General features: G+C 39.8%; 1 protein-coding gene across 2 annotated transcripts; it reads right to left on the reverse strand.

Moving 5' to 3' along the window:
* Positions 1–4,524: 4,524 nt before the first annotated feature.
* Positions 4,525–23,914, reverse strand: LOC105929324 (phospholipid-transporting ATPase ID). Of its 2 annotated transcripts, none has more exons than XM_036140096.1 (28): positions 23,592–23,914; positions 22,847–22,931; positions 22,611–22,669; positions 19,945–19,967; positions 19,492–19,550; positions 19,273–19,334; positions 19,047–19,119; positions 18,822–18,892; positions 18,662–18,744; positions 17,242–17,400; positions 14,521–14,609; positions 14,164–14,357; positions 13,863–14,071; positions 13,743–13,786; positions 13,504–13,669; positions 12,288–12,476; positions 11,984–12,099; positions 11,737–11,901; positions 11,505–11,616; positions 11,226–11,331; positions 10,841–10,991; positions 8,777–8,960; positions 8,457–8,680; positions 7,702–7,785; positions 7,360–7,605; positions 6,086–6,224; positions 5,354–5,484; positions 4,525–5,237 (listed from the first exon to the last, which is right to left on the reverse strand). In XM_036140096.1, exons 3-28 carry the CDS (start codon positions 22,655–22,657, stop codon positions 4,968–4,970), a joined length of 3,396 nt encoding a protein of 1,131 aa, XP_035995989.1. In that variant the 5' UTR covers positions 22,658–22,669; positions 22,847–22,931; positions 23,592–23,914; the 3' UTR covers positions 4,525–4,967. The 2 variants fall into 2 exon arrangements, with proteins under 2 accessions (XP_035995989.1, XP_035995987.1); XM_036140094.1 differs by having other exon boundaries at positions 19,492–19,590; positions 19,854–19,967.
* Between the last annotated feature and the right edge of the window lie 403 nt (positions 23,915–24,317).

The following is a 24,317-nucleotide window of genomic DNA, read 5'->3' on the forward strand; positions in this document are numbered from 1 at the left end:
ATGAAGGGAGAGAGAAACATCATTAGCGAAGATCTTTTCATGCCAGCTTGTCTGCTCTACTCCTCTGCATGCCAAGGGTGACAGTAAGGGTTTGAGGAAAGTGCTTTTTTTCTGACTGTTGCCTGGAGTACAAAGTGTAGCTTTTGAAGCATAATTGTACTGCATTTCTAAGTGTACAAAAAAAAAATCTACAATTATTTCACAACGTTGGCAGCCCATCTTTTTTGGCTAGCCAGAAAGACTAATTGGTAAATGGAGCACAATGATTCAAAACAAAAGGCTTTAAAACTAAATGTTTCAAAGGGGCATGGTCTCAGGAAAAATGTGGGGAGAAAGCAAAGCCCTTTTAAAAAGATCCTGCAATGTGTGCCGTCTACATGTGTTCAGGCCGCAAAATGTGACTTTTCAGCTGTTTTCACATGTATCCTAGGTCCAAAGGGAGCTCCTCTTCTGAGGACGGGGCAGCTGCTAGATCAATAGTATGCAGCTCTTACCCAAACAAGGCCTCAATCGTTTGACCCCATTTCAAAAGGAGGTCATTGGGACATTGCCTGACTGGAAGTCACCTGATTCTTCTGGTCATTTGTGCTTCATGCAGCAATCATGCTTTACCTAGCTGCCTTTTTAAAACTAGCGTCCAGTTCAAAGTACAACAGAAATGGCAGAAAAAGTATTTGTTACAAAAATTAAACAGGAACTTGAGACATGTTTCTGTGATTTCAAATAACATGCAGGGGAAACCTGAACGCTGATTAAGAGAAATGTTTAAGTTTGGGGAATCTTTGGAGTAAAGGCCAAAAACAAGTTCTTTGGCAGAAATGGCAACACCAATTACTGCAAATACAGGCTGTGTCTGGAAGTGAATGTTTAAGGAAAGATTTCTTGTGACATAAACCCTGTAATTGCAGATAAGAGTGACTAGATGCCATTTCAAGTGAAAAAGCAAAAAATGTGATCTACATGGTTTAATTGCATATCAAAATAAAGGTTGTCAGGCTCTCTTTCTAAAGCAGTAGGTAACTTATACATGATGGATGCTGCTGACATTTGGATTCCCTTTCTCCAGTGTATTGGTACATCATCTGTCATACCCGCTGAGACAGCTTTGCAAGCATATGATCTTCTAAGCCTATGTCAATGCACTGGTTAATCTTAGTTAAGGCAAAGTTCTTAACAGCATCATCCCCTCTACCCCTTCTCCTTGCCCTCTTCACCTCCACATTTAGACCTGTAAGAGGGAACAAAGCTTTCAAATCAACGCCCTGAAATGATTTTCCAGCTGTTGTCACTGGTAAGCATGTGCTGTGGTCTCATATACTGCAGCGTGTGCAAATGGACCCAAATTTTTTTAGTTTCTAATAAAGGAAACTATTAAATGACATTCAAACAAAAATACTTGCAGATGACAAAACAGAACAAATTCAGTTAGTTTTCACCAGGTCAGATATAAAAGCTGCAATATAGGAGAATGTAAGGAAAAGCTGGAATATTTTGACAGGCCTTCAGTAAGAAACTGTATCCATAAACAGAAATGCGTGAAGGTTCTCAGTATTCATAATGAATACAACATTGATGCAGCTGAACAGGAAGTTGAGCTAATGAGTATTGTTGCCACCCTTATGAGAGTGAGGAAGAAAAGAGTCAGGACGTGTCTGTAAAAGCCCAAAGGCAATGTAGCATGACTGCAGATTACTAACATAGCAGATAATATATTGGAATTCATCATAGCTATACGTTCTCATGTTACGAGTACAGGAGCTGCTGCTCCTATTAAAGAAAAAAACAAAAACAAACAGTGGACATAAACTTTGATCATGAATTATCCCTCTAGCTTTTCAGAGACTGTAACGGTGTTCCCTCAGGGCAGCCCGCTCTTAAAGTGAGGTTATCCCATGTCAGTCCAGCTTACACCGCCACGTGTGAAATTCTCTTTCTCTTGAATCTGAGACTGGCTGTCTCTTCTTACACTCGGTCAAAAGCAGGCTGCTGCTGTGCTCTTGATCTTTGACCTAGACGGATTGTGTAATGCAATCAGAGAGACTCCCTGTAAATCTGCGAGTGGCCGTGTTCATTTGGACTTTACTTTGTCACTGCAATCTGGTGCCTTTGCTTTTCTCATTCTCCCCCATTTTTGATCTACCCCCCCCCCCCCCACACACACACACACACACTTTCTAAGATGTACCATTCTAATTTAAGAGACTGTTGTGAATTCATTTTTTTCAGGTTGCAGATACATTTTAAAACCTTGAAAATGGTGTTCGTTTACTTATTTAGCGATGCTTAATGTGGAAAAAATGAATGGGATCACCATTATAATGCATGTCATAAGTGGGGAAGTGCCACACATGGAGGCTATAAATACGACATGCCAGGGCTCATTCCTATTTCATACTCTGGGATCACACAGTGACCTTCACTGGAGACCGTCAGGCCTGCTGTCAGTGCCACATGACCATATGGAAAGAAGCAGTCAGTGGGGATATAACTAAAGGGGGAACGGCTTAAATATGATTTCCCTGATGCTGATATCTCTCTGTATTTCAGCCTTTAAGTCAGTGTTTTTATTAAACAACATATAAACCCTGACACGGGTGTCTTGTTAGCCAAGCGAGACCTCACTGTGTTCCTTTATAATGCATGTCTGCACAGCGTCATAAAGTGCGATCCACACCATCTGCTCTTGTGAAGCAAAATGAAAGCTCTTCTGGAGCCGTGCCATAGCGGGACAGCTTCCACCAGCGAGGTCATTACTTACTGCCTCAGAGGACACTGCGGTGGCTGAATTCGGTTTATGAACGGCTCTACAAATGCACAGTGCAGTATGGATATGTGGGAGGAGAGAGAGAGAGAGAGAGAAAGCAGAGTGAGTGGGAGAAAAGGACAAAAAGCAGTGTAGAGGGCTTGTAACTGCATGCAGTATGAATCTAGCAGAGGTACAGCATGTGTATTGGTTTTCCAAAACAAACGCCTTGCCAAATATTTCTAATAACCAAGCAGATTTCTGGTGCCTTCATCAGCCATTTGAAAATTATGAAGGAAATCAAAGGATTTTGTGTCAGCGATCATCTTTGAGTAAGATTCAGGTAGAACTGCTAGTAAATCAGAGCATTTTTTTTATGATCCAATATGGACATGAATTGGATTAACACTGAAATAAAGAATCGTCATGAAAATAACTTGAAAATACATTAATTTAGGATAGAGCTTGTTGGAGGTGTTCTTTTAACAGGATGAACGTTCAGCTTTGCTTCTTTTAAAAAATGGAATTAAATAGACAATACTGCCCCCTGTCTGTGGTTTAGAAACAGGGTCACTTTTCTTTACATAGTGGCATTACGACATACTTTAACAGCATTAGATCAAAAGAACAAGCACAACATGAAGACAAGCCATTTTAAAAAAGATTAAAAAGTAATTTATTGTACTTGCATGATGCACATACCATGACACTAAAACGAAAATGAAGCCAATTTCAGACAGACTTAATATGACTGGTGCATTAAAAAGGTCTATTTGTCAGACCGTCCGAATCGAAATATACAAATTAAATAGCAGTGAGATGTTCCTCTAAGTACAGGTGTGTTGAAAAAAATTATAGAATAAAATAAAAATCAACAGTCGGCTTGTAGAGACAGTCATGCAGTAAAGCTCAAAGATTTTTTTTATTTTATTTTACTACTATGTAATTTAAGCAACATGTTTCTTTCCACTGGAAGTAATATTAACAAACTGGAATGGCTCAGGAAGACTGCCAGCTTCTAATAGAGAAACTGTGGAGGTAGCTGAAGGAGGAAGGAGGCATTTTAACCTCAAAGACCAGGAACTCATAGATAAATCATCAAAACACCTAGGAGAACAACAAAGGCTTTAATTGATGTAATGCCAATTAAAAATAATATTTCCTGTAAGACACAAACTTCTTGGTTGAATCAATATAATTTTAAATTTAAACATGGGAGGAGTGTGGATGTTCTTTGGCTTAGCTGTACCTAATGTGAAAAAAGGGTGGTGATCATAAGTACTCACCCCATATTACTTTTAAAGCCCCTAGATAAAGGCCAGTACAGCTAACTGCCCCTGAAGTTGCCTCATTACTAAATAAAGACGATCCTCTGCATCTTGTTGTATCTTAGTAGGCATGCAGCTGTTGTGTGAAGGCCTCAGAGGTTTGTTAGAGAATATTAGTGAACAGCATGATTGAACAGTGCTGCCCTATGTTTAAAGCTCAGTATATTGTTTTATAATCTAACCTTGTCTTCAACTTTACACATCATCCGGAAATGGAACAAGGATGTCACAACTCCAAATTGACCAAGATATGTAAATCCAGCTATGGTGGCATGCCCAGCGAGGGGTCCATCAATCATAAAAGCAGCCAAGAGGTTCAGGGTTACTCGGGAGGAGCTGCAGAGGTCCACGGTTCATGTTGCAGAATGCATTGACAAGACAAGTGTTTATGAAAGCGTGCCAAGAAGAAAATTATTAATTGAAAAGAAAGTTGCCCGAAGCCCTGTTCCCAGTTTGCCGTGACGCTTATAGCCTCAGCACTCCTTCGCTTCCCTAGAGTGGCATCTCTACAGCGTTACGTTCTGGGGACACTACTTTTCAGTAAAATGGTCAGAGTTGCTGGGAAGAAGGATGGAACTACAGGGCAATCTTGATAGAAAATCTGTTTGAGGCTCCAAAACACTTGAACCTTGGGAGGAGGTGTAACCTTCTAACTGTACACCAAGTATAAAAAACCCAGCACTGCAGTGGAATGGTTTAGCTTAAATCACCTGCATTATAATGGCCCAGTCAAAGCCAAGATATCCAGCTGAAAATCTGTCTAGAAAAATGCTGTTTACAAATTTTCACAATCCGATCTAAAGTGTTTGCAAAGAAGGATGGGGAGAAATTTAACTATTTAGAATCTGTTGGAGACCTGCCCTCGAAAGTGTTCCGGCGTTTTGCGTACATACGTCCTAACTCTGAGAGCTCTGTGACCCCTCAAGCTCCTCCGGTATTGGACGGAAGATCTGTGGCTGATTCGTAGCCAGGGGTGAGTCTGTCTGGACCGAAAAGGCGAGCAGACTCTTAAGGGGTCGCTTAAAGAGGAATCTTTCCGAAGTGACCAAAGCACCGTAGCCCTGAGAATGGGAGAAGGCATAGCCGGACCGCCGGGTGCTGACACGCCTCATTGGACGGCGAGGAGCAGCTGCTGGCAGCGCCTCCATTTGCATCTTATACCTCACCTGTAGAGGAAGTAAACACAACGCAACTTTAGGTTTTGGTTTGTCGGGACCCGTTAAGCTAGATGTGTAACTACCGAATCCATACAACATGGTCCCTCTCAGGTGTTTTTCCTCACCTTGTCGTTGATAGTCGGACGGATCTGTATAAGGATGAAGCGCACGGCCACCACAGGCAGGACACAGAGAAGGGAAGCCAGGAATATGGTCAACCAGACATTTGGCTGATTCAAAGAATTCCTGACTGTGCCTATAGTTAAGGAAAGGAAAGACGAAGAAAAACATATATGTTTGTGCATAAACCAACACTAGTGCATGCAGAAACTGGAAATGGATGACATTGAGGATGTCAAGCGTTGGATGGTTTAACTGCAGATAACCCGTCTGAGTTTTAAATGAAAAGTCCAATGCTTGTAAACTGCAACATAAGGTCTATTACCCTCCTCATACCCAGCGTGTGACAGCGACTTTGTTTTCTTTACTATGTCCTAAAATTCTCTCAACAGTTTTATTATATTGCATTTAATTACAAAAAAATGGTGCAATCATTTAAGGTACAATAGTTCATATTTTAGATTTACTTCTAACTATATACATGCAAAAAAAGTTTTGATCTCTATCTTTAATTACATTATGAAACCTTTATATTTTTACCATTCATGATGCTTGTAATTCTTTAGAAATTTATTTTAAACCTCAAAGGACTAAAAATCTTTTGTTTTGAAGACATGCATTGCTCATAGGGAAGAACATCATAAAAGAAAAGTTACGCAGATAGTTGAGTTTATTTTCTCATCTATAAGCAGATGCAGCAAAAGCCATCGTCCTACATTGTATCACTGCGTACTCACCAATGAAGGGGAAAACGGAGGTGAAGATCAGAAACATGCCACTGCTGTACATAGTGAAGGTGATGGCAAAGTAGGCAGCCAGGCTCCCCCACACAAAAAACTGGTTCACAGTTGTCCAGTAATAGGTGTCAAAACACAGCTGAAACATTAAAATCGGAATCATTCAGTATTTTATGATGTAGATAACTATTTGCATTTAGATGCAATGTTTCTAAAGCTTAGCATTATAAAGGGCAGCTTAAAAAATTGTAGTTTTCACTATACAGTTCTGGCCACAGATGGAAATCTTGTTTAATATAAACATGACAACTTTAAGGTTTTATGTTCACAATTTACAATGAGATGAATTTGTTCTGAATGTTGATCAAATACAGTTAATAGCAAAGTCAGTAAATATTAACTTAACAAAAAAACACATTTACACTATAATTTCTTGAGTAATTCAAATGGAAAAAAACAAGGAGCAGAGATAAAAAAAAAACATGGAACAAATCATTTAAAACATGAAACATCACATAAAAGGTCAGAAACCTAAAAAATGACTAATTCAAGCAAATTAAAGCAAAGTCATGAAAGAACGTATTTGGGCTTTATGGGGGCAGCTTCAGTAGACAGCAATGTTTTCAGCCTGGATTTGAAGGAGCCAACTGTTTCTGCACATCTCGTGTTTTCAGGGAGTTAGTTGTGGAGGCTTCTGTTTGAGGTCACCTGTTTCATGTGTTGCCATGGCAACACATCTATTAATCAGCCTCACTAGGGGGAAAAACCTTACCAACCAAAGGGAGGGGTGATGACTTGTACTGTGCTTCCATTTGGTTTATTGTATGAGTTTGAACTTGACTTGTTCAGATTAAAGGTTAATACGTAAATCCCTTGCTAACTTCATCCATCTATCCATCCATCCATCCATCCATCCATCCATCCATCCATCCATCCATTGTCTTCCGCTTATCTGTGGTTGAGTCACGGGGCAACAGGCCAAGGAAGAAACCCAGCCATGCAGAATGTAAATAATATTTTAGAGTTTGTATTTGGATAAAGAAAGTCAAATTGTTTTGCCCCAGCTGCTCTAAAGACAAAATCTTGTGACATCACCCTCAAGTCTTCCATACTGTACATAATAAAACCAACCTGACTGCACTGTTGAGATTTTTAACATATTTGAATTCACTGAAGATAACTGTTGGCCATGTCTGCGTCCCTTTGTATTGCTCATCCTTCTGCTCTCATCATAATTTCATGATGTCCAGTTGCTAGCGCTGTTTTCGTCTCACCTGTGCGCTCACCACGATGAGCAAGCAGGTCTGCGCCAGCAGAGCAAAGGACTGGTAGTCTGCCAGATCTCTGCCGTCGTCTCTGACTGTGTCGCGCATCGCGGCCCAGGGGATAAAGAAGAGGACCAGAGAGCTGTAGCAGCTGTGCATCATGCAGCGCACAAAGGCTTTTTTACTGAAATACATGTTGAGCTGGCCAGGAGCGTAGAGCTGGGGATACTGGAAGCTCCAACGGTCATTTACGTCCTGCAGAGAATTCAGAACACTACAGTAAGCTCTTAAGATGTTAATGAATTGCTCACAGTTTTCACGTTGACGATCTATTTTCTATGAAGTCCATACCTGGTCAAAGAGACTCAAACTGAGGATTGGGAGAGACGTGTAAACCAAGTTGTACAACGTGATGAACCACTCATCATACACAGTCTGACAAAGACAACATTTACATCATTAATACATATCAGATAAATAACTCTTGTATAGAGTCTTTTTTCTCTCTGTAACTTTTTTTTTCTCTGGATAGAGATGAAAAAGTTGATATGGTGAAAGGATAGGAAACCCCAAAGTACACAGATGCTGCACTGCAAACACAGACCTAAAAATAAGTAACATTTTCTTGAAATGAGGGTATTTGTCCTTGATTTGTGAAGGTAAATAAGATGATCTGCCAATGGAATGTGTATTTTGACCCCTAAAATAAGATAGTTAGATATACTGCAGTTGATGCAGTATGATGATGGAGATGATTTGTTCCGATTTTAAGTGCAAAAATACTCTTTCCATTGGCAGATCGTCTTATTTACCTTCACAAATCAAGGACAAATACACTAATTTCAAGACAGTTTTTTGTTCCGTTTTTGCAGTGTGATAAACGAAAAAAAATGACAAAAGGATTGCTGTCTATTGGACACACTGGTTTGAACATTAGCCATAATTTAAGGACTACAATAACCTGACACCTAAGACATTGCTACAAAGTGTCACAAACTGTATATCTACAGTATAGGTCACACAAAGTTATGTATTTCTATTAAGAAATGTGCGCAGCATGCAATGAGCAGGTTTTATGCAAACTTATTGTAAGACCTTTTACTTACCTGGGCAGAGAAGCCGCAAAAGAAGGCATACCAGAAATGCACGAATGTGAAGGTGAAGTTCTTGTAAAAGAAATATTGTAGGAACTTGCACATGCGGAGGTAAGACCAGCGCCCATGCACCAGCAGGAGGCGCTGGAGGTAACGAAACTGAGCGAAGGAGAAGTCACTTGAGAGAACAGCCTGCATGCCCTCCTGACCGCTTATTCCTACTCCGATGTGAGCAGCTGAAAGGCAGGAGAAGATTATCTCCCTCAACGAATAAAGAAAAAAAAAAAAGATTGATGTTAGCCTTTTGGCTCGATTGGACTGGCAGATTTTACCCTTGATCATGCTGACATCATTGGCTCCATCTCCAATGGCCAAAGTGATTGCCTGCTTGTATTTCTTGACCAGCTCAACGACCTGAGCTTTCTGCAGAGGGGTGACCCTGCAGCAAATCACTGTTTGACACATGCACGCTGTCCTCAGCAGCTCCAACTCCAAGTCCTTCTCCAGTGCAAAGGCCTGCAAAGGAAAAAAAAGGAAGGGGCCGTACAGTTTTACAGATGTAATACAAGGGGTCTAAAGAGATAAAAAGGTCTAAAAATATGGTCAAATTAAGTGACGAGCTGATCAAGTACTATCAGCACTATTTTTCTGTTCCAGATGTAAAGGCAAATGTTTTATCTTAGCTAACCTGTATAAGTTTTTGAGGCAAAAAAGAAAGGAGCTATAGGGTTGTCCTTTTGAAAGGATAGTCGAATAATAGAGCTATATTATGTACCCGACAGCCTTTGGTTAAAATAAAAGAAGTTTAACGATGGATCTATTTATTTAAAATAGTTTATCTGTCAACATTTTGGGTTCTCAATAGGAAAATGAAACACTAACAGAGTGACAGAAGATAAAGTGATTTAAAGTCCCTGTGAGAATACCAAGCCCAGCTCACTGTTAGCTGCTAATAACGCTGGAGTTCATATGAGCTTCCATTCAGAGAAAAGCTCAAGGGTCGTTTCCAGGTTTTCTGATAAGGACTGCCTTTATTCATCTCAACTAGAACAAAACCAAAACTACATAGGTTGATGAGCACTTGATTTGATTTTTATGGAAGGAGCAAAGAACAAACTCCTTGCACTAAATCTAAATATGAACCTTTATGTGTTGGTGAAAGTAATAATTACATCATGTAAATGCATTTTGGCATTAGGACCACCTTGGAATTCAACTAGAATAAAAAGCACAATAGATCTGGTAAATCCTGGACTGGAATACTCTACATTAAATAAAGCTTCGTTCTTGCATGATCTGTGATTTATGAGAGCTTTACAAAAATTAGAATGTGTTACATCTCGAGTAAAGACTTCGCACTAGTATATTTCCTTTTTTGTTTTTATTTTGGTTTGCCTTTTTTCATTTTGTTGTTGTTTTTAACATATAAGGTTCTTTGTAATATAGATCAGAAAGATACAACCAATTACAGGGTGACAATATTTCCATTGTATTAAATGTGGCAAAACAATGAAGATCCACACCATCAGCACTCATTTAGAAAGAAAAGTGTTACATTTTTGATGTATCTTGAATTCAGACATTTGTGTTCAACAGTAATTGTTTCATTTCCAGGTTTCTGGTAATTTAGCTTTTCTCTGGTGATCCACTAGAGCCAGTAAGTTTGTTTGCTATGGGTTCTGATGAGTTTCTGCTTTAATTTCCAGCCTTAGTCTCGGTCCATCATTTGTTATAGTTTACTTGTTTATTATCATTTGTCACATCAGCCGCTCATTTCTTTAGTACGGATAGCTTTCACTATTTCAAACTAAACTGAGCCATCTGGCACTGGATGTTTCCCTACATCAGTTCATACCAACACAAGTATGACGCCAATGCACACTGATGGTGATGAAACACATCTCAATAGGGGACTATCAATAGGGTGCTGAATTTTGAAATCCCTTTCCAATATCAGATATCGCCACAGTTCATCTCAGCTTTTTTGCCCCTCCTCTGTGGGAAAAGGTCACTTCTTAGTATTGTTCCACTTTTCCTTTCTGTCTTGCCTTTGCCTTTTCAACTACAGAGGCTCTTTTCTGGATGCGCTTGCCATGTTACTGGAGTTTTAAACTTTCAGTAGCAGCAGCAGCAGACTGTTTTGTTACTCAGCCATAGTTGGGTGACCCCCCTGTGAAGTTCACGGGATGGACAACATATATCTGGGTGCCTGCAACGCAGCATGATGAGTTTGTATTGATTTTACTTCAAAAGATTACGATACCTTTAGATAATTACTTTTTAGTCCTAATTGTTACAAAAATATTGATTCATATGAAAACTTCAATATATTCATAGTTTTCAAAACCGTTTTGCAGAGCTAAAGACAACTTCATCGAAATGAAGCACCTACGCACCAAGCTGTGTCCATTTATTATCAGACCATATTCCCCTTCAACGTTTTCATCCGGCACCGTCTCCGTCTTCTGAAGCCAAAAGAGACCTGCACGAGCTTTGGTCACCGATGGCTCCTCTGCAGCTCCCGGACACATTTTCCTTCTGGCAAACCTGAAAACAGGAATTTTCTTTCACAATTACTCAACAATAAGTAATCAGTTAGAATTTAATGTTTGGGAAGTTTTTGTTCTTCAGAACAACAGGATCCTTGATCTTGAAAAAGACTTATTTCACACAGGTTCATTACAACAATTATGAGGAGTGCATGCTTAGTGGGGCAAAAACAACAAAACCCTTAACAGTTATACACTCACTGCTTCACAATACTTTTACTGATTGACTCACTGCAGCTCCTGTTTGACTCCTTCAGCGGTGTTGGCGGCCACAATGAAAACCTCCTTCATCTCCTCTCTTAGCATGTTGCAAGAGTAGCCGATGTTTTCTGCTGTCTCTGTTTAGCAACAACAATGAAAGCAACTGTGATGTGAAGAACAGATCTGCTTAGTAAACTCTGTCAGCATTGAATACTTATCCCGACTTAGTTCCTGGCAATCGGCGTCATATACCCGCAAAGTTTTACCTCTCTTGAAGGGCTTCATGCGAGCGGTAATTAGTGACGTCTACCTTGTTTATCCCCAGTCAGCACCCAGATTTTGATGTCAGCTCTGGCCAGCTGCTCAATAGTCTGCGGTACGCCGTCTTGCAGCTTGTCTTCAACAGCTGTCGCTCCCAACAGCTGGAAACCACAGATAAATAGAAACTGAGCTCATAATGTAGATTTCTTTTTTTTTTTTTTTTTCGGTTTTACAGCTGGTCAAGCCTTCATTCCTCTAAGTGATTGAGCAAATGAACTCACAATCATGTCTTTCTCGATCTCCTCATAAAGTTGATCGAGACTCTCTTCCCGTCCTTCCATGGCCGTGCTGGCCTCATGGTGGCGCTGTGTCCACTGATCCATGTACTTCTCATCCAGGTGCTTGTAGGCCAGTACAAGAGTACGTAGCCCATCTCCTGCATATTCCTGATGTGGTTAAATGGTTCAAAGGAATTAAAAAGGAGCATAAGATGTAGATAAACTAAATATCAAAGAATGCATCTCTTACATTTAGGTGTCCTGTAGTAACGTTCATCAGGTTTTTACAAGAGCGGTCTAGTCTTTCATAGATGATGGTGTCAGCACCTTTGCAGTACAGGGTCATCTTGCCATCAGGACTGCGTACTGAGGAACATAGTAAAAGAAAAATTGGGACAAATGTTATGACAAAATACTTATTTCCTGAATTTATAGCACGGCTGTTAAACAGCACAAAATGACATCTTAGACAGAATGGACAGATGCAGAACATTTGAAAGTGGGATGTCTGTAGAAGTGCACATAAAAACCATGTTTTCACAGTTTTCTCTGACCTATCACTGACATCCTCTTCCGCACGTTATTAAAGTCCAGGACCGCCAGAAGTTCGTACGTGACTTTTTGGCCCATCTCCATGATGGTGATGCTCTCAGGTGTGCGAGAGCGGAACACAAATCCAAAGTTCCTTGCTGCGGTGACCAGAGCGCCCTCATCAGGAGACTGAGCCTGGTAGTTCAGCTCCCCTACCGGGTGGTAAAGAGGACAGGTTGTTTAAGAATGAGGCATAGAAACATGAAAACTTTTTGAAAACTTTTCAATTTGAAAACAATACTTGACTTCACTCATTTCTTTCATTCTCTAGACTTGAAAATCAGCTGAGACTGAGCCACTAAAGGAGCTAGTACTGCCATTACCCTTTAACCTTTCTCCAACATAGAAAGTGCTCTTAGGACAGTGCTTCTGTGTTTTTGCTTTGTTGTCTCTGCTGTGCGTACTCAACCCCCCAACCGGTCAAGGCAGATGGCCGCTCACACTGAGCCTGGAGGTTTTTATCCTGTTAAAGGCAAGTTTTTCCCTTTCTACTTTTGCTGCATGCGTGCTCGGTATGAGGGATCGCTGCAAATTCAAGGACACAATGCAAGCGACTGACCGCTGTGACTACACGCTAATCTAGGAGGTGTGAATGTTGCAAGTCAATGACTTAATGCAATCTGCTTGTTTCCTTAGAAAACATTTAAATCACTCTGCCTGTATGATTCAGTAGAGGTGTCTTGACATGTCATATGTTGTGAATGGGCATTATATACATAGATAAAGTAAATTGAATAGAAGAAAAAGGGGCATTTACTCCAATTCACCAAAATAATGATTTAAGTAAAATGTTCAGGAAAGCCTAAAGGCCAACATTAAATCTGACCAAAAATGAGACTTAAAGTAGGGTAATCTGAAGAGGGCTGTGGAGAAGAGAAGTCCTCCGAATCTGATGGATTTGGAAAGCTTCTGCAAGTCGATACGTAGCAAGCAGGTGGAGTTCTACAAAGACTTAGTGCTGAAAAAACATAATCAAAAGCTCCAGTCTTGCAATCACAACTTTTTAAATAATATATGCATCGCCTAATGATCTTTGTGTTTTAGTTAAATTGCACTCGATGAGTTTCAAAAAGCTTTAAATGATTTATGTTACCAAAGACTTCTAATCTCTACAGTTCAGTTCAAGGTATTGCTTCTGTTGAAAAGCACTGCTGTTGGTAAAAACTTTGATAATCTGACCCTCTTTCTTTTCTTCTGGCATGACAGTGTGGCACAGAGCCAGCAGGCGGAAGAAGTCTTGAGCTTCGGGGTTTCCTTCTCTCACGTCCTCCAACAGGCTGTAATCATGGAAGGTGAATTTTGGGTCTGCCAGCTTGTTCCAGGAGAAATCCACTTTTTGTGTTTTCTACAAAGAAGTTGTATGATTAGACCTTTAGGGTGCTTAAAAAAAAAAAAAAGTCACGAAGAAACGCGCTCACCTCCGTTATTTCAACTCTTTGTCCAGAAAAATCGTACAGATCCCCTAAACAAAAGAGACATATGAGAATCAGATATCCAAACCCGAGTGTCACTGTGGTTTTTAGACTTAAATTGCCTACCATAGTTTTTTCCATTGATGGAGCACTTGTTGAATGCCATGATGTTTTGTGTCAGAGTGCCAGTCTTGTCACTGAAGATGTATTTGATCTGGCCGAGCTCCTCGTTGAGCGTGGTGGTCCTCGCCTGTGCAGGAGTGTCATTCTTTGCATAATACATCTTCCTGTCCCAGTTTATGAAGTAGCTGTTCCCAAGACGAATAATCTCCACACTGACATCCGTGCACAAACACATGTTAGAATCTCACAAAAAAAAACAAAATGTTTCCGTTGGATTTCATCATCTTTCTTTGCCAACGTGTACCTGACATAGAGGGAAATTGGAACCAGTGCGTTGAGGACAATGACATAAGACCAGAAGGAGAGGAAGGACGACAGCGCAGCATTAACGCCTGCATCTCGTGGAAGAAACGCCGTGAAAACAGAGCCCTCTTTCACCTCCCAGATGGCATTGCCGATGGCCAGAATGAAGCACAAGGCGAACAGGAATCCAAAAATCTAGTGAAGTAGACACATTAACTAACTTAACCTTAAAGTTATAGTTTTTCAGTCTGTTGTGATGTCATTCATAAAAGGGTACCTAAAACTGCTGTTTAAGGTAAATGCGTAGTGACCCAAAAGATACAGTAGCTTTGGTTTATCTGTGTGTGCAAACACCTACACACAACACCAGGACGTTCATCAGGTGATCAATGCTGGTCCGTTTGAATTTTGTCTTTCCACTGTTCTGCATCAGCTTGGTGTCAGGACCTGTGGAGATTCTCTATCATGTTCAGATCGAAACATAATTCAGGAGAGATGGCTTTCAGGTCTGTGCAGGTTTTGGTAATTTGATGCTATCATCAGAAACCAGCAATAGTGCAACTTTTTTCTCAACAAACTATCTGTGCTCTCTTTCATCCCCCTTGACCTGAAAACTGGCTCAGAGACTCTGCTCAATTATGTTTATTTCCTAGACACATGAAGCTAGTCTGACATTACGCTCTCCAACATATCAATTATTCCTGGATCAGAGCTTCTGTGTTCTTTTTTGTGCTCTTTCTTCTCACACCCCCAGACGGTCGTGGCAGATGGCCGTTCGCACTGATCTTGGTTCTGTTGGTGGTTTCTTCCTGTTAAAGGGCAGTTTTCCACTCCACTGTCGCTGGATGCTTGGTATGAGGGATTGCTGCAAAGTCAACAACACGATGCAGACAACTGTCCACTGTGGTTATGTCTTTTAGGAGGAGGACAGGCATTTTTTAAAGCACAAAGAGTTACCTTGTTATCATTAAACAGTGGCTTGGACTTGTGATGGGGGTTTTTGTAGATTAATTTTAAAACAATAGGTCCGTTCAGGCACAATGTCACATGATGTTTTATGGGGGCACTTTTACGGTTTGAAAGCTTTTTTATGATCTGTCAGCAGATGAGCCCCTCGACACGGAATGTCTGCGGGGACTTCACCGTCACCCGGACACTCCGGAAGGGACCGGTCAGTCTATTAAATTGGGAATCTAGGCTGTGTTCGAGCAGACGAATCGCTTACAACACCGTGGAGAGGGACTTGTGTCATATACTAAATGAAGCTTTATGGTAACGTTGTAAGTGTTTGTCTCCATTTGGAATTCCAATTGTAACAAATGCATGTATGTTTTAAGTGTTTCGTCTCTGATAATTGATTTCTTCCTTTGCTACCAAATCTACGAAACCAGGTGAGACGGGCCTTCATGAACAAGAGAGGAAGAATTAACAGGCTGCCTTGTTACTTTATTCATAATAGAACCAATCTGACATGCGCAGTTAGCAAATTCCCCTAAGAAAAACACAGAAGAAAAAGTACTTCCACCTTTGCTGAACAACAAAAAATAGTAAACAAAGTTTACAAACAGTATTATACGAGTTTGTTTGTCTTCTGAGCGCCCAGGCTGGACTTGCACGATGTTCTAATTACAGTTTAAACGTTACTGAGTAAGCAACAATTTTGAGCTCTTTTATTTTTTCGAACAGAAAGGTTGTATTGGGATCCCCGACAGTTTTACTACCCGACATATTTCCCACGGAAATACATCCTGTTTACGTTGAGCGCACGTGGGTCAGAATAACTTGAGCCTGACAAGTGTTTATATGCACGTTATCAATCAGCATAACCCACACCTCTCATTTGGATTACAATTTCATTCCCGTCAAGCTTAATCCGATCTTCATATTCCAATTGGCTTGTTTACGCTACATTTTTTTAGTCTGATCGGTCCATTATTCCGATTACTTTTATCCATGTAAATGTAGCTAATCACTCAATCTGCCGGGCTTCCTTGGATAGAAAACTTTTTAACCAGTCTGTCCGTATGATTTGATTAAATTGACTTTGTAAAGTGCATTGAGATGGCATGTTGTGAATTGGCATTATATTAATAAACTGTAACTGATTTGAGCTGAATTGAAATAATGAAAAAAAAAGATTTAAAGTTTTAAAACACATTTCTAATGTAAATGCAGCCCATATTTACAATCAAAACAAGCTGAAGTGAGTTTTAAATTTTGCTTGATTTTCCTATTATCTTTACTGCAAAACAAATGCTGATAAGAAAGAAGATATTAAATAAACACATATCTAAATGGTGGGTGATTTTGGCAAGGATTTTCTTTAGAATTGATTTGTCTAGTATGAAATAAGATGCTTAAAAAAAATAACAGCCACACCGTTTGTGGGCTGACATCACGAGTGAAGGGTGCCAGAATACAAAAAACAAATGTCATTTTTTTCCCTTCTTTTCAGGAGATTTTATGTTTTAATTGAGAAGAAATTCAAATAACCACCCATTTTTTTCTTTTTGTTTTTGATTGCTGGTTTCAAAGTGAACATCAAACTGTCAAAACATACATGGACCTTTTAAGCACTTGATGACTTTACATTTTTCCATATGGCCTTCCTTTTTTATATATAAAAGACTTAAAACAAAAAACTCAATAGTTGTCAAGGCTATACAGGCAGCACATATGCAGATTAAATCCATGTTGAAATGATCAGTTCATAACCTGTAAAAATTCAGGAGCTGTTCAGATTTAACTATTTAGTAACTTTTCAAAACTTAACAAAAATGATTACAAATATAACTTGAATCATTGTTATGGGTTTTACTTTGATTGGTTCTTTGAAAAACACATGGGCAAAATGGTGTAGCATTAGTGCCATCTGGGGGACCGGTGTAGACTTGACTTGTAAACAGCAGTTTCTTTCCCCATGTTAAAATTAACAAGGTTCTTATCTTAGGCAGCTAGACTCAAAGTATATCTCTCAGGGTACTGATAAACTACACATTGGGCCCTTTTCAGCAATAGTGAAATCTAGATGTCTGCCATTAATGAGAGACTTTGTGACAAGCAACAGAGAAGAGTCTACCTCCAAAGATGACCAGACCGAAGCACCACTCTGTGTTTCTCAGTGTGCATCCTCTGAGCAGTATCTTATCATTGTCCAGACCATAGTTTTGTCCATTCACAGTCAGGGTACCTTTGAATTTGTCTAAACGGTTGTTTGGAGGCTCACATCGCACTTCCCCTGAAAGCACAAATGTTAGCAACATGTCAAACTCAACAGGTAAGGAGAATTCTAAGTGATCAAACACGGCTGTACGCGGAAATCGACAACAATGTACCAGCTGTGAGCATAATTTAAGAAGGAACCATTCTGTGAATGTCTGCCAAAGGTTTGCTGCGTGTTGGCAAGTAAACATCCATAGGACGTTATTGTGGAACGGTTTCCAAACATTTTTCCAATGGCCAACTTTAAAGAAACCTTAAACATTTGCTCAACATCCCGTTACAGAGATCACCAGGATCCCTCCTTTTCCAGTTAGTCCAACATCGTTGGCAGGTTATTTCAGACTGACAGATTAATACCTTTTTAAAACCAGCATACCCATAGTGCCATTTATAATGTGTTCCGCCAACCTAAGCCTTTAACGGGTTAAAAAAAAGTGATCAAAAAGGATAGACATTTTATGGACATACATTACTGTCTGACATTAACTCTGTCTAAAGTTTTACTGTTTTAGGTCAATTATAGTTCCATACATCCACTTATCCTTTGGTAAATTCTGACAAAATAATTAATTACATGATTTTTTTTTTTTTTTTAGAATGTTGTATTACTTTCTACAAAAGCTTACATGCACAAATATTTCTATGCATTTAAACAAAGTGGGAAAGCCCAGATGATAAGATCATGGCTCTGTGAGTGAGGTTTGTGGCCCACCTGTGCATGTATTTTAGACCTGAAATACAGCATTTTCTTGCATGTCTTCATAAAAAAAATCTAACAAGATCAAACAGGATATCAGGGAATCCTGGAAGACATTCTCAAAATCTCAACTTTACTCCTTCTTAAAAGACATTGTGAATTGTGCACATGTGTTGGCTCTGTGCTGTGAAAGCAATCGACTTGCACAGATTCAGAAATGTATTTGTTTAAACTTCCATGTGTTTATTTCCCTAGCTTTATTTCTATAAGAAAAAAAAGAAAAGTAAACATATGTTTGAATTGAAAACCACTGCCACCACAGACTGGGATTGGAATCATCGGGTATGTGAAGTAGATTCTGTATGCTCCATAGTAAACTGAGTTGTATCACCAATTTGCTCCAAATTCTGGGAAAATCCTAATAATTTGGATAACGTTTTGGGGAAAAAGAACACTTAATATACACTTTCATTGATTTTGGACAGCTTAACATACATAACATTATTTTTCATTTGTTTTCCTCTGACCATGAGTTTTGCTCCGAATCTTTAATGCATGATTATTTTACCTAATTCCTTACCTTCGAAGGCGGAAAGAGCTTCGATGGAGTCTCCCATCTCTCCTGTGGAAGTCAGGGCCTGTTTCACTTTCAGGTTTGTTTCGCTGGGGATGACCAAGGAGGATGTAAGAAGGAGGCAACCGATGTGTGTGAGCAAAGCAAACAGATGCCCAGTACTTACCCATCTAACTCAGCCGTCTCCACATAAACCAGATTGAGAGGTTCACTGCTAGACAGCAACAGGAGGTCTGCCTGAGATACATAACCTCTGTGAGTGGTTTGGTTGAAAGCTACAAGTTCAGTAGAAGTTGAGAAAGTCGCGACGTTACAGTAAAAGACGTAAGCCAGCGATTCTATATTTCAAAATGTTAATCTCATTAGTGAAATTGATTTAGCCATTACTTACTGTAACAAATTGATTGCTCTCCAGTTTAACTATATCCCCGACCTGAACGTTCATCCATTTTTCATTTTTCAGTCTATAGAGAAATAAATGAATAAATAACTAATCCAATCATTCGACAAAAAAGGTGCAAGACACACACCCTTTACAACTGCCACAATTACTTCCTTATCAGCTGTCAATAATTTACAAATGTGTGATCTAATGTTTGACCACTGAAATCACTCACTCTCCATCGATCAGGACGTTCACCATGCGGTTATTCACTTGCCGGTCACTTTTGTGCCTGTTCTACTCAGTTGGCAGAAAAACAAAACGAACACAATAAATAAATAAAAAAGGTATTACTCAGATGTCTGTTTTGTTTTGTTCTATGCTTTTTTTTGTTTTTACAGCAAGCACGGTTAAGGTTAGAATGTTCTTTAAAATGGTAACGCTTTTATCTTACTATGTCATCACTGGCATCTTTGACCGCTGTCATGGACAGCACCAAAATCAAAGGCCCGGCTGTGGTGAACCAAGACAGAGAGGAGATTTCTGGGATTAACTGTGAACACACAGAGCAACCCGGAGTTGTTACTTCATCTGTTAAATAGCTCGGTCGACAAAGAATGCAAACACTGAATAAAATAAAAGCTCAAATTTATTTTACTTGAAGTGGAATTGTTTTCACTTACAAAGTTATTCATGCATGGCATAACCAGAAAGTATAGGTTTGAAAATACGGATACAGAAGTTTGTAGCTATAATTAGTGGCATGAAATGGTAAAACTCGATGTTGGAACGCAGAGAAACAGGACAAAAGTCTACCTGAAGCAGGAGGAGGAACAGGAAGTAAGCGTTAGCTAGCCTCCTGAACTGTTCAAACAGATTAAGAGGCAGAAAGGTGAAAATGTTGTACTTGGAGGTCCTGATGGCGTTGTTCTGAGAAAGAGGAAGTGACACATAACGGTTAGTTCACCAGAAAATAACGGAAATATACCGTACAGTATATCAAAATTTTTACAAGTAGTACGGCACATTGCCAAAGTATTCATTGGCCATGAACTTTTCACATTTTGTCACGTTGCAAGCACAAATTTCAATCTAATTTATAAAAAATCTGAAAAGTGCGGCGTGCTTTTCCATCCACGTCTCCACGGTCAATCCATTAACGAACCATCTTTGGCTACAGTTACGGCTGCAAGTCTTCTTGCTACCCTCGCCCAACCCGTCAGTTGAGGCAGATGGACCACGGCTCCATCCGGATACATCTAGTTATAGCTCCTAGCTCCTGTTCCTTGACCTTCCATGGGGTCAACAGTAAGAACTCTACCGCGGGTAGGAAAGAATCTCTGGACTGCGGTACTGATTTCGGACCACCTTTAACGCTGATGTCATTTCGTGACGGAAACGAACATGGATGATTCTAGTTAAATTCAGGCCTACAGCCTTCCCAAAATGAACTACAAAGTGCGTGCTCACTTCCCTCCAGCCATTTTCGTTAATATCTATGAGGTGGGCTGTGCTCATACGTCATGTCGCGCAAAGAATTGTGGGATTCCTTATAGCTCCTCAGTGCCAGTTAGGGACATTGCTAGGTTCCTATGCTAAATTATTATCAGAGGGAGACTACAGGCTTCTGTTCCTACCTCCTTCCTAACTGAATGCACTATTCGGACAGCACTTATCATGGCAAACATTGACACACTTCCACTTTAGCTAGAGAATCCTTACCTAAACGACGTAATCGGATGGATGTCTTTGTAGGATTGCTGTTGTGCTATAATCTTTGCAATTTCATAATGGAGTTAACGGTGCTCTGAAAGATGCTCAAGGCTTGCGTTATTAACAACATCAGACTCTGGCGGTTTGGTATTTGTACAGATATTCTGGTAAAAATCTATAGAGCGACAATTGAGTACATTTTAAGGTACAGTTGAGGTACAGCGTTGCATGCTAGTTTGATAACTTGAACCTGAAACCAAATGCTTTGATTCTGACTTTGATCAAGACAGTAGGAAAGATTATGGGTCCAACCAATCCTCTAACTCCTCAACGACTGTTTGAACAGACCATCTTCCGACAGGCAGGCTGTATTTTAACAGATTTGTCTCATTCTGAGTAGGTCTTACCAAATTCAGGATTAATGTACAGAGTTCTTGTCTGTAATCACAACCAGTACACGCATTCCTCCCTTTCGTTATCAGGTAAAGTCATTAATGAACACAGAGCATAACATGAATATGTCCAGAAGAATGCAGAGCTACCAAAATAACTAATTAACCAGTTTGGTCCTCTCATTACGTATGTATGGGTTGGAGGAGAATTGGTTTTGTTTTATGGTTGCATTTTTTTTTTCCCTAAACATGAGAATGTGGCCCTTTTAAGTAACGTAGCGCTGCATTGTGTTTTTTAACGTACAATTTTTCAATGAAGCGTTGCTGGTGATATGCTTTATTATGAATTAGAGTTTTCTTTTAATAATAATAATTTCATTAAATTATTTAAGTATTTACTATCTTTGATCTTATGGAAGAGTGGAATTTGGCCAAGCCGTGTAACCTCTCCGTCCAGGGCAAATGTCCAGGTCAAAATGCCTCTAACTCGATTTTAAACTTTATTCTGACCCGTCTGCTGTCTTGCTCTCTCTGTGATGCTGTTTGTTCACTCATGTTCCCTGACAAACCTCTGAGGTCTCTGCTGAACAAGCGCATATATACTGAGATTCAAATATTCAAAAGGAAACTATTTACTAATTAAATTAGTTTGGAAGGAAGTTTGTTGACTTGGATTCTGTTAAGCAGCGCCAGAGTAGAGGGGACCTAGCCTCGTGAGACCATCCTGATCTCGCGAGCTTTCAAGGTTTCACTCGCAGATCAGTCTGGCTACTCTCCGTTAAAGAAAATTTGGAGCCGTTCACCAAACGAACGTCCAATCAGCGTTGGCTTTGAGGCGGGTTGAGGTGTGACGCAACAAGAAGCGCGACAGTTCAGTCTACAGAACATGGCGGCGTCAGCCGATGAAACTAGCGTTAGCGTGGCTATCGAGCAAGTTTTATCGGAATTACAGAGTGTTTCTTTGCTGAGCTAACGAGCCTTTACCTGCAGCAGCAAGAGTAGCTTGGCTTGTGGTTGTGTTTTGGTCGTCGCTCGTAACAGAGCGACGACGAATCTGATTGGTTCATTTGGCCCGTCTATCACCAACTTAGGCCAATCAGCTAACCAGTATTTTCGCCCCTTCCAAAAATTACTTCAACGGAAGGTTTCCAGATGGATATGCAAAGCAAATCTATCTGGCGGAGTCAGGTTAGAGGGGACCTGAATTGAAATATATCCAACACTTTCCAGCTTTTGTATTTGTAAAAAAAAAAGTAAAATAAAAAGAAATTCAAAATCATGCATTCTTTCCATTCCTCTTCAAAATAATACACTACAATGTGTTGGTGTGGCTCATAAAATTCCAGTAATGGACTCTGAAAGTTGTGGTTTCAATATGACAGATTGCGAAAAGGTTCAGAGGGTGATTCATTATTCTGTAAGGCAGATCTGGGTTATGGTGTAAATGCTTACTGCAGCATGTACTTACTGCATAGTTGTACGACCGGTTGAAAGGTCTGTCATTGGCTCGGACATGCCTCTCCTCCTCTGATAAAAGCATTCAAGGAACGATGTTTTACAGTAGCAGAAGGAAAACGAATGTCAGTTTTAATTTAAGTAAAGGTTAGACATTATTTCAGACATGCTAAAGCTTACTGTGTATGTCAAAACACCAATCACCTTAACACAAAGTTACTAAACATATAACATAAAAATAGAGCTCACCCGGCTGTTTCTCTTTTCCACGCAGGTTGCCAAAGTACGACTCCACCGATCCCATCTCTAGATCAGGTTTTCCATTTTTTTATCCCTGAAAAAGTTTTTTTTTTTTTTTTTTTTATAAAATATCACACAATTATAACACAAGAAGCCATTTCCTTTTTAGTTGTTTAGACATCAAGCTAGTAACAAATTTCAGTGTGGTAAAAAATATTAAAATTGCAAATTGTCTCAAAGGTTTTGACTGTTCAGTGTGCTCATTTAGGATCGCGTCACTTTTTTCATCTATCCAGGCGTTGCAATTGGCAACTGTGATCTGAGGGCTCCTGTAGCAAATGACTGATCTCTCTTTAAATAATCATACAAGATGTATAAATAAATTAGCCAGGCACCCGATCCTCCACAATTTGTTATGTCTAATGTTCTAATTTCTGACTGTAATGGCTTGAGCTTAGCATACAATATTTTACTTAAACAAATTAAGAAAAAAAACATCACCTTTATTTACATAGAAAGAACGCAGACTATTTTTTGGACATTGTTTTCTCCCCTTCTCTTTTTTGGGGCTCATTGTTTACAGGGGAGGAAAAAAAGCAACCCTTGCTAAGAGCTACAGAGAAACCTTGCAACGTGTGAGTTGTAACATGTTACACGCTTTAAAACTCAAAGTGTTAAGGATGCTGGTCTACCAAAGTACCAAGCACCAGTTAGTTTCCAAAAGTCTTTAAATAAATTAAAGTAATTCTCTTACCTTAAGCAAAAACTGAAATTGAATTGCCTCTAGTACCCGTGCACATGAGCACTGGGTCAAACAAAGTGAAGGAAGTGTTTCAGGTCTCCACCCTCCCTTCGCTTCTGTTTGACTGTAAATGGAAGATCTAGCACAAAACTCGTTCCACGCGGTTCAAAACTGTTTTTATTGAGCCTCCAGCCACATGTAAGACAATGCGGCCGACTGGTGAGATGCTACAGAAGTTGATAGAAGCGCTTTATGAGCTTTTACTTTTAATTCAGGAAGAGGTGGGATCCAGCTGCCTCTCATGCTTAGAGCAAACAGCACAGCGATCTTTGGACCGGGATGTTTGAGTCAGTGCAGGAGTGAAAAAGGCGGCAACCGAACAGTAAAAGTCAAGTGCCGTGGCCAATCAGAGCCCGCGCAACGCTTGCAGTCAGGTTGGTCAGGTGTGTCATTAATGACCCCCTGAACAATGAGCATGCTCAGACTGTTATCTGATTTTTTTTTTTTTCAGAACAAGCTTCAGCAGTTTGATTTTTTTTTTACTGGATCGGCAGTGTCCGTTGCATTGAGTGAAGTTTCACAATATTTCAGGAACTATCTGAAAAAAAAAATTAATCACATTATGAGTGATGTGCTAAAGCAGGTGCTTGAATACAGAAGATTTGGCATCCAGGGGAGATCAGCTTAAAGCACATACTAGATTAGATTCATTACGTGTATGTTTGTGGGCGTCTGTTA

The sequence above is a fragment of the Fundulus heteroclitus genome, chromosome 8 (genome assembly GCF_011125445.2).
Source record: "Fundulus heteroclitus isolate FHET01 chromosome 8, MU-UCD_Fhet_4.1, whole genome shotgun sequence".
Lineage (NCBI taxonomy): Eukaryota > Metazoa > Chordata > Actinopteri > Cyprinodontiformes > Fundulidae > Fundulus > Fundulus heteroclitus.